General features: G+C 28.4%; 1 protein-coding gene across 1 annotated transcript; it reads right to left on the reverse strand.

Annotated features, from left to right (window-relative positions):
- Window positions 1–6,861: 6,861 nt before the first annotated feature.
- LOC115242573 lies at window positions 6,862–7,983 on the reverse strand. The gene has a single exon (XM_029818965.1). It carries the CDS (start codon window positions 7,979–7,981, stop codon window positions 7,010–7,012), a length of 972 nt encoding a protein of 323 aa, XP_029674825.1. The 5' UTR covers window positions 7,982–7,983; the 3' UTR covers window positions 6,862–7,009.
- Between the last annotated feature and the right edge of the window lie 1,641 nt (window positions 7,984–9,624).

A 9,624-nucleotide genomic window follows, 5' to 3' on the forward strand; every position in this document is an offset into this window, starting at 1 on the left:
ATATATTTCATAAGCTTTTTATAAATTAAGCATTGTTACAGAAAGAGTAACTTTTTACAAAACGATGACCTACAAAGATTAGTTTTTACCAGAAAGCTAAGCATTTCTATAAAAAGAAATTATTTTACAAAAAATTATATTATATATATACCTTGCACGGTACATGTATTATACATCTATGCTCATATTTTTTATCCCATTACGTTATAAAATATACTATCAAAATAATTGCATAAAATGTCATTTGTATCAATTATATTAATCATTAAAATGCGCATATGTCATTTTTTGTATTAATAGAATATAGTTATAGGAAAAATTTAGAATAAAAAATTAATATAAAACCAATGTAAAAAATTTTTTATGTGTAAATTGAATTTAAAATTGTTTACGTTAACACTTATGAAAACATCGCAGTAGATTTTTAGCTTTCTCATTGAACTCGGTAAAATCGATATTGTATACAGTTTTGTCGCAATTTTTGTCTTCGAGATGTATGTAGAGACCGTACGAGAAACGTGATGAGACTATCGGACATAACGAATCGTAGAAGGAAACGCTCTATCTGTTATTGCAAAGCCATGTATACAAAGTGGTTCGATCAAAATGCTTTATTAGTAAACTTTTACAAATGGTATCCTGATTAGCCCAGCGACGAAATAATTTTTGATATTTTGTTATTTAGACATTTATGTTCTATTGGTAAACCCTTACATTTTCGGAAAAATTACAGTAACTAAAATTGAATTTGCATGCAGCGCTTAGCTGAAGCTCGAAAAAAGAAAATTTTCATGTGTACATCAGATGCTTATATTACGGTCAAAAAATTATTCCGGAAAAACAAAAAAATCAATATTATAAATACAGCAAAAATTTTATTTATTTCAGCAATAAATTTCTTTCGATTTAACTCATTATCTTTTTGATTTATAAAGAAATACGCAATTAAAAGATAAAATTATTTTAAATATATCAGTTTATTCATTAATATTTTTATTCCACTGTATAGGTAATTATGTCTACTAGTATTTATAAAATAATGTTATTTTAAATTATTGGAAATAAAAACTTATAAAATTATTTTATCCAAAAAAAAATTGTACAAATATATCCTCCGAAAATAATAATATCAACAAATTGCGCCAATTGAAAATAAAAATTAAACAAATATTTTAACCGAAAACAATTGTACAAAATAACTGTTTTAATTTCTATAAAAAATTAAAAATTTATACAAATAAAAAAAATTTTAATTTAAAAAACTTGGCGCTATTAATTTTCAAAGTATATATTAAAACTAACAAATAATAAATTTAATTTAGATCTAAATTTAATTTATAGAAATATATTTAATTTAGTTACATCAATAACTACAATGTAAATGTATTAAAGAATACATAAATTTTAGCATATTGTTTAGTTTAGTAGCGCCAAGTTATTTAAATAAAAATTTTTTTTTATTTGTATAAATTTTAATTTTTTGTAGAAATTAAAACAGTTATTTTGTACAATTGTTTTCGGTTAAAATATTTGTTTAATTTTTATTTTCAGTTGGCGCAATTTGTTGATATCACTATTTTTGGAGGATATATTTGTACAATTTTTTTTTTTGATAAAATAATTTTATAAGTTTTTATTTCCTATTAAATACATGATATATAGAATCTAAAGATTTACATCGAAAAGGAATTGGTCAAGTACGGATGCAAAAGAAATCTTATTTATTCTTTTATTTTATATTATAAATGTTATTGTAATATGTCTGTTAAAGTGTGAACTAAATATTATACAAAACCCGGTTTGCTATTGTCCCTATCTCATATCGTACACGTATCGTCAAGAAATTCATTTACTATTATTTTTTACAGGATAAAGCGGTGGCTCAAATGGTGCGGACACTTTTTGGCTCACATTTGCCCTTGATTTTTCTTCTAGAAAAAGTTTTCTCAATTACATTTAATTTCTTGAAATACAGCGAACCATTGTATTAAGGATTAAATATTAAAAAGTGTAATGCGTGATTTTTGCATTATCGTTAATTTCAAATATATGTAAATTGAACGTGTAAAAAAATGCGTACTGCAGATTCATGCTATTTATTTATGTGCAATATTAATAAACGAAATAGATCATCTATATTTTTTCTATAATAACAGCGATAGATTCACAGTACTAAAGATTGTAGATGAGGAAACTGACAAAAATAAGAAACGTGGCACGGTTATTAGTGCGTAAATTTTTTATTGTCTAATTTCATTGACAAGTATGCATCAAATATGTACGTATCGGACCGTTTTTTGGTCCATCTTTAGTATAGATAATTAGCAATATGTAATTAAATTTGTATTCAAATCTTAACATGCGCAATATCACTTATTTTAATCGAAAATTAAAATTGAAATTGGTGATAATTGATTGCGCCTCGGCACTTATTTGCTAGTTTCTTCACCTAGTATTTTTCTATGATAACGATAATATATAGTATATTTACATATGTGTACATTCAGTTATGATACAATTAAAACTAACATATAGTATAATACATCATATAAATCTGACATTATTTTATATATATTTTTTGTTATACACAGACTAAATTTAAAATAAATTTTATTAAAAGGATTATCAAATGCCTTTCTCTTTCTCACACACACACACGCATATACGCACACATTCTTATGTTAGATGATTTCAACTATTATAGTGAATAAAGAAGTTTAGCTTAAAAGAATTCGACTGCGTGTGAGTATATGTATTAACAAAAACATCCTTTATGCATACATAATAAATAATATCATATACTTAGCAATCAATATGCACGCTTGATACAATATGTTTACTTTACATTACTACTAATAACGTGAATATAGGATAATATAATAATATTGTTACATCCGAGTTAAGTAAATGTTTCAACAGTTCTTTGATAATGTTAATAAAAAATGTTACCAAAAAGTTAGAAACTACTAATTGCAAAGTAAATTAAATAGAAAGGCTTACAAATATATCATTAAAGAATAAAAATCAGAGGATAAAAAAAGAGACGAGAAATATACAAATATATATTTGATAAGTGGAAATCAAGACCATCATTCTGTCAAACAAAACGATCAACATAATGTAACGATAATGTAAAACTAATCATTGATTAAAAATTGTTTTAATACTGTAGTTAATCCCTGGATGACCTGCCGATCTTTGACCTATGATAGAATATTCTTGTCACGTATAGTAGCAATAAAGATCAGTCAAAGTGGACAAATTATTTGCGCGAGGGTTTATTTTTTCGTAAAAATTAATCTTTTTCCACAGAGAAGTCATCCCTGACGTGTAATTGTTTGAAGATGCGATAGCTTTTTGAATTTTAGCTTTGCTGAAAAAAAAATTGTTTTAGTACTGTAGTTAATCCCTGGATACCTGCCGATCTTTGACCTATGATAGAATATTCTTGTCGCGTATAGTAGCAATAAAGATCAGTCAAAGTGGACGAATTATTTGCGCGAGGGTTTATTTTTTCGTAAAAATTAATCTTTTTCCACAGAGAAGTCATCCCTGACGTGTAATTGTTTGAAGATGCGATAGCTTTTTGAATTTTAGCTTTGCTGAAAACATATTTCAACTCTGGCAACCAAATTGCTTCAACAGCAGCTGCCCAATCTTTTTCTTCCATACAAATATAATAAAAATGAAAAATTTCTGTATGACGTCCAGCATAAAAAGAGTATATAAAAAGGTACATGACTCTTTAAAACTCAACACGTTCATGGGCAATTTTATGCAAAAGATGATAAATAATATTTTAGTTGCCTTCAGATACAGATTAAATCTGCAAAATAATTAAATGAAATAATTGTATAACAGAAAAGAAAACATTTTTTATATCCTTGGTAGTTATGACAATTGATAAGTTAAGCAAATAATGCTGATAATACAAATAGTTACAATTCCGTGAACGTACAACATACGTGTCATATAGCCTAAAAAGATAAAAATGTGAAAAAGTATTATTTATTGTTTCTCATATTAAATCGTGTTTTGTAAGTGCATGAAATATATATTCAACTTTAAGACGAAAAAAACATTTTGATTTATAGATATATTATTTTTCATTTTTATATGCTAATATTCATTGAATTATTTGTCAATGTGGCATTTACTTACTATCAAACCAACAATCTTTGTCAAATTTTGGTCGAAAGTTTTCACAAATGATAGCGAGCATAAAGGGGCCTCCCCACCCGTAGGCGGAATACAGGATTAATTTCTTTCTTTCTTGTTGTTTCACATCTCTTTGTAACGAGTGTCTGCGAAGAACAGCTTACACTTTAGATTTTGCCGTTAAAAATAGAAACAACCGCAATGCAAATGCACATAATAAATGCGTTTAAACGAAATTTTTGAGATAATCTATCATATGTATATGTAACTATAAAAATTGATTTACATAACGACATGACAAAAACTATGTATTCATATATGTACACGTAACAGACACCATAATAGTAATTATTAGGTGTACAACTTTACTTCCGCCGTTTTTTTCCGAAATTCGAGACTTTATTGTAAAAAACTGGTTATACATTTATGATTCAGAGTATTGTCCATCGCTGGCCACTACTTTCTCCCATCTTTCGGGCAGCGTACGAATCCCGCGTTGAAAAAACTGGTCATCTTTTGAAGCGATCCACGAATTCATCCAATTTCTTACTCCTTCATAAGACCGGAAGTACTGCTCAACCAGGCCGTGTGCCATTGATCGAAACAAGTGATAGTCAGAGGGACCAACGTCTGGAGAATACGGCGGGGGGGGGGGGGCTATTTATTTCGATCACTACTTACCGCTAAAGCCATCTATAGGAAAACGGCGGAAGCAAAGTTGTACACCTATATGAATTTCAATTTTATTTAGCAGATAAAATTTTAGTAGAAAAAGAAGTTTGATGTGTTCACGTTTGTTTAAGTTGTTAGAGAACATAAAAGGAAAAAAGTTAAAATGATGTCGACTTTAGGTTCCTCAAACGTTAAAAAAAAGAAATTGACAAAGGGCCTGTAATGTAATATGTATACGAATTAAAAAATGTAATAAAATTTCATAAATAATTTAGAATATCAATTCGAAAATTTTATCTTGCTTTTAAAAATTAAATACCTCATAAAACAAAAAAAAATTAGCTTTCAACAAAATCTTTACAAAAATTATAGAAAATATAAAAAAAACTATTTTACACATTTTAGCTTATAAAAGTGTAACTTATAATTTCTGTGTGTATACTTAATTACAGTATCTTATAAAAATTAGAGGAACACTCAATTTTTCTTCAAAAATATGCAAAGTTTAGTTAGGTATAAGTTCATTAAAAATAAACAAAATTTAAATCCTAAAGAGGGTCTTATATAAAACTTAACATCTCTACTTTCAAAAGGTCACTATTGTTTTTGAGTTTCGGTAAGTTTTGAAATTTTTACATGTAGAAAACTACGATATGGACAAAAAAAGAAATTTTCTTCTTACTTTGTGGACCCGTCATTTGCCCAATTAAATATCTGCGAAAATTTTCGATCTTCTAATGCAAAAACTTAAAGTCTTCTCTACAAAATCCACCTTTTTTAATTTTTCTAAATTTTTTTGTTTTATTGAATTATTGCCGATTAAGTATAAAATGAGAATTTTGATTTTAATTGCTCATAACTTCGTTAAAAATTATGGTATTGTAATTCCAAAAACAGATTCTTACGGCTAAAACTTTCCTCTATCGAATGGTATAATTGCCAAAATTATTTCAAAAACATGTAGACATGATACAAATGCAAATAAGTAAAAATAACTTAAAAATTAGCAATTTCTCTCTTTTTTATTTTGATCCAGAAAACAACAATTGTGTAAAACAACAATAAAAATTATTCTTCACTTTTATTTGCACATTTAATTACCCTGAATTAGAAAAAAATTTGCCGACTAACTATGAAATCTTTTTCATAGTGGCCACTATGATTTTATTGGACAAAACGTACAATAGATAGTAAAATTGATTAATTTCAGTGGTAAAAGCAGAAAAAACTGAAAATAAAGTTTCATTAACGTTATAACTAAAGACTAAAGTATAATATAAAATACTTCGAAGTTTACCTAAATGTACGCCATATATCGATACTCATTACAGTTAACCAGAACCAGCTTGTCAAAAGAAAATAGTATTTGACAAAAGCTGAAACAATAAGATAAACAACGTGTAAATTAGCAAATTTCTGCAAAATGCCGATGAAATTCACAATTATATTATGTATTCGTGGAAAAAACTATACGTCCATAGATTAACTTTCTGGAAATTTATAAAAAGAAATCTTACATTTATGAGGTATATGCTAATGTTAAATTTAATAATTTTTTAATTTAAGGCATAATTCTATACAATTTTTATAACGGATAAATATGTAAATAATTTTAACTTGATGTTAAAGTGCAACGAAAAGTATAATTTTATTTATTATTAACTCTTGTATTTTCAAAGTTTTAAATTATAAATTAAATGTTTAAGTTATCAAAAAGTATTAAAGCATCAGTATACATTAATAATTCAAATAGATGTAAACACTGCATTGGTTGCTTTGTTATACAATTTAAATATGCTTTATTATACAATTTGAATATATACCATATGCGATACAGATGAAGTCCCCTATATCAGCCCTTCTGTTGAATATCTCTACCAATTCGACTGTTTTCATAATGACTATCGAACTGCTGTATCTACACAATCTGAAACCGTGTATATTAATTGCTTTGTTATACAATTTAAATATGCTTTGTTATACAATTTGAATATATACTATATGCGATACAGATGAAGTCCCCTATATCAGCCCTTCTGTTGAATATCTCTACCAATTCGACTGTTTTCATAATGACTATCGAACTGCTGTATCTACACAATCTGAAACCGTGTATATTACGGAGCTCTGGTACTATGGAGTACACTATAAACATTACCAACGAAAATAGTAGAGTCGCTCAAAAGCCGCATATATATACGACCGTACTTGTTTGATACTTGCCCGATACTTTTCGTGTCGGAACAAATACACTTTTAGTGTAATCTATGATCTTGCTCTTAATCTTAAAACAAATATTCACATTAAATCTGCCTTGAGGAGCCACCTTAGCGAGGCAATAAGATGTTGATTCAATAATTGTGTCGTACGAATGTAGATATAAAGAGCCATTAACGAAAAACATGTTCTTATTTGAGAATGTAACGGAGAATGGCTGTCCAATCTTCTGACAGGAATCGTGAACGACCAGAAGAAAAAGATTGTCTACGCTTTTATTTTCGTTTTGTAACAAATCATTAAAATATTCAAACATGTTTGGTAAGAAAATAAAATTACCCTGTCCGGCAATGCATTTTCCATTAACCAGACGATTACCGAAAGGACAGCATAACCTAATGCAAGTAATATTATCGCAAATCTCATCTGGAATACTGTTTTTATTATTATCCCTACTGGAATTTTTTATCAAATCGTGCGACGTGGAACTATTCTTATCTTTGATATACATCCAATTTAACTTTATAGATTTTAGATTTATTGTATTTTTATTGTAGTTTATATTTTTATTCATGATCTCTTCCATAAGATCAAAACAAACGTTAATAACAAATCTGTCGTAATCCACGACCGCAAGGCAATAAGATGTTGATTCGACGATTGTATTGTTATAAGGTAGATACAAAGAGCCATTTACGAGAAACGTATTCTGGTCGGAACTAAGTAAATAATGTCCAGTCTTTTGACACGGATCATGAGCGATCAGAAGAAATAGTTCGTCTACCTGTTTACTTTCGTTTTGCAATGAATTATTAATATATCTATTTATGTTTTGCAAGAAAATAAATTTACCCTGCTGAGCAATACATTTTCCGTTAACCAGACGATTACCGAAAGGACAACATAATCGAATGCAGATATTATTGTCGCACATCTTGTCCGGAACGATCTATCGAAATTTTTAAAGAAATCATATGATGTAGAACCGTTTTCGTTTTTGATCCTCTTTAAATTTCCATGCATTTCCTGTGACATGAAATTTTTCTTTCCGGTAGTATCTGTTGAGTTTATGCGAGACTGCAGCGATGTCTGACTATTATTCTCATGTCTCTTTGCGGCATATGTTTGAAATTTATATTGTATCAGGTCGTTCATTCTCGCGGTTGTTACTCGTGAAATTGATACGATACGCGTACTGCATGACATCGCTATCTTTGGTAGAACTTTCGTGCAAATTATACCGCATCAAATCCTCTTCGTTGTCATAGTTTCTCATGGTGTTTGCACCAAGCTGATATTGCACCGTCGAATAATTTTTTTCCCTGTCGTCGCTCATGGAACTTGGTCAAAGCATCGAAGATGAAGCGATAAGTAGAAGCGTATAATACCAAAGTGCAAGCCTTTTCTTATACATCGTCGATTATTTGGTGCGTTGAATTTATTTGAGAAAAAACTTTCTTGGTATCTTTTTCGCGACAGTTTTACATAGAGAAATCTAACGGCCACAATAATAAACTCACAAACTAAAAAATAAGAAAACGAATGATACTGTATAATTGCGAAGATTTGACGACATCTTAGCCGCAGTGAAATATGCGAATGCACTTTCAAACAAAATGTCGATAAGCAGCTATTTCGATTATTTCTCGAGCGTTTGGACTGATAACAGAAAAGATGTATTATATTTGTTTACTTCTGTTAGTTTCGCGATTCTGAAACTTATGATTTGTAGAAGCATGTGGTTTGTAGAAGCTTATGGTTTCTGAAATATACGATTTAAGTAATACGCGGCACAACATGAATGCTCATTTCGATTTGTTTGGCTTTAATAATTTTTAGCGTTTTCTTTTTCTTTAATTTGACACATTCGTTCACTTTTATCATAATAGCCCTCTACTTTTATAATAGTTTATTTAATAATAGTTTAAACATTGTATGTTTAATCTTTCAAAACAATTATTTTACACTCTTATTTTCAATGCGATGTTGTTTAAAAGCTTTGAAGATTTAATAGTATTAAAATAATTAATCGATCAAATCAATCGAGCTTAGTCTTAATTATAACTACATCATTAATTATTATATATATTTCGAATATTATACAGTTGGAAAGTGGGTGTGTGAAGTAGGCACCCCTATGTTACGATACCATAGTTTTGTTAAGAGTTCTGAGTTATTTAGAACAAAAAAAAAAGTTCTTGATAATTTTTAAAAAGAGTTCTGTCCATTATCACAATGAAAGTAGATTTCCAAAAATAGGGAATCTTAAGTTTCGAACCATATTCGATAAGACGAAAAAGAAAAGTAAAGATTTCATAACTCTAGTTTTAATTGCATAACTCTATTATATCATAGTTTCTGAGATATCGCGTTTTAACTATATTTTATACAAAATATACAGGGTGAGTTTTTTAACTTGAAACTGTAAAATATCTCGGAAAGTAAGCTTTATCGAAAAAAATGTTTCAAACAAAAGTTGTAGGGTTCGGAGGGGGCCACATGATAAAAATATGGATTTGACCAAGAGTGACCTTCTCAAGGTGAGGTCAATGTGATCGACGTTTTCTTAAATGGAAC

Source organism: Formica exsecta, unplaced genomic scaffold (assembly GCF_003651465.1).
Source record: "Formica exsecta isolate Colony F162 unplaced genomic scaffold, ASM365146v1 scaffold613, whole genome shotgun sequence".
NCBI classification, from domain to species: domain Eukaryota; kingdom Metazoa; phylum Arthropoda; class Insecta; order Hymenoptera; family Formicidae; genus Formica; species Formica exsecta.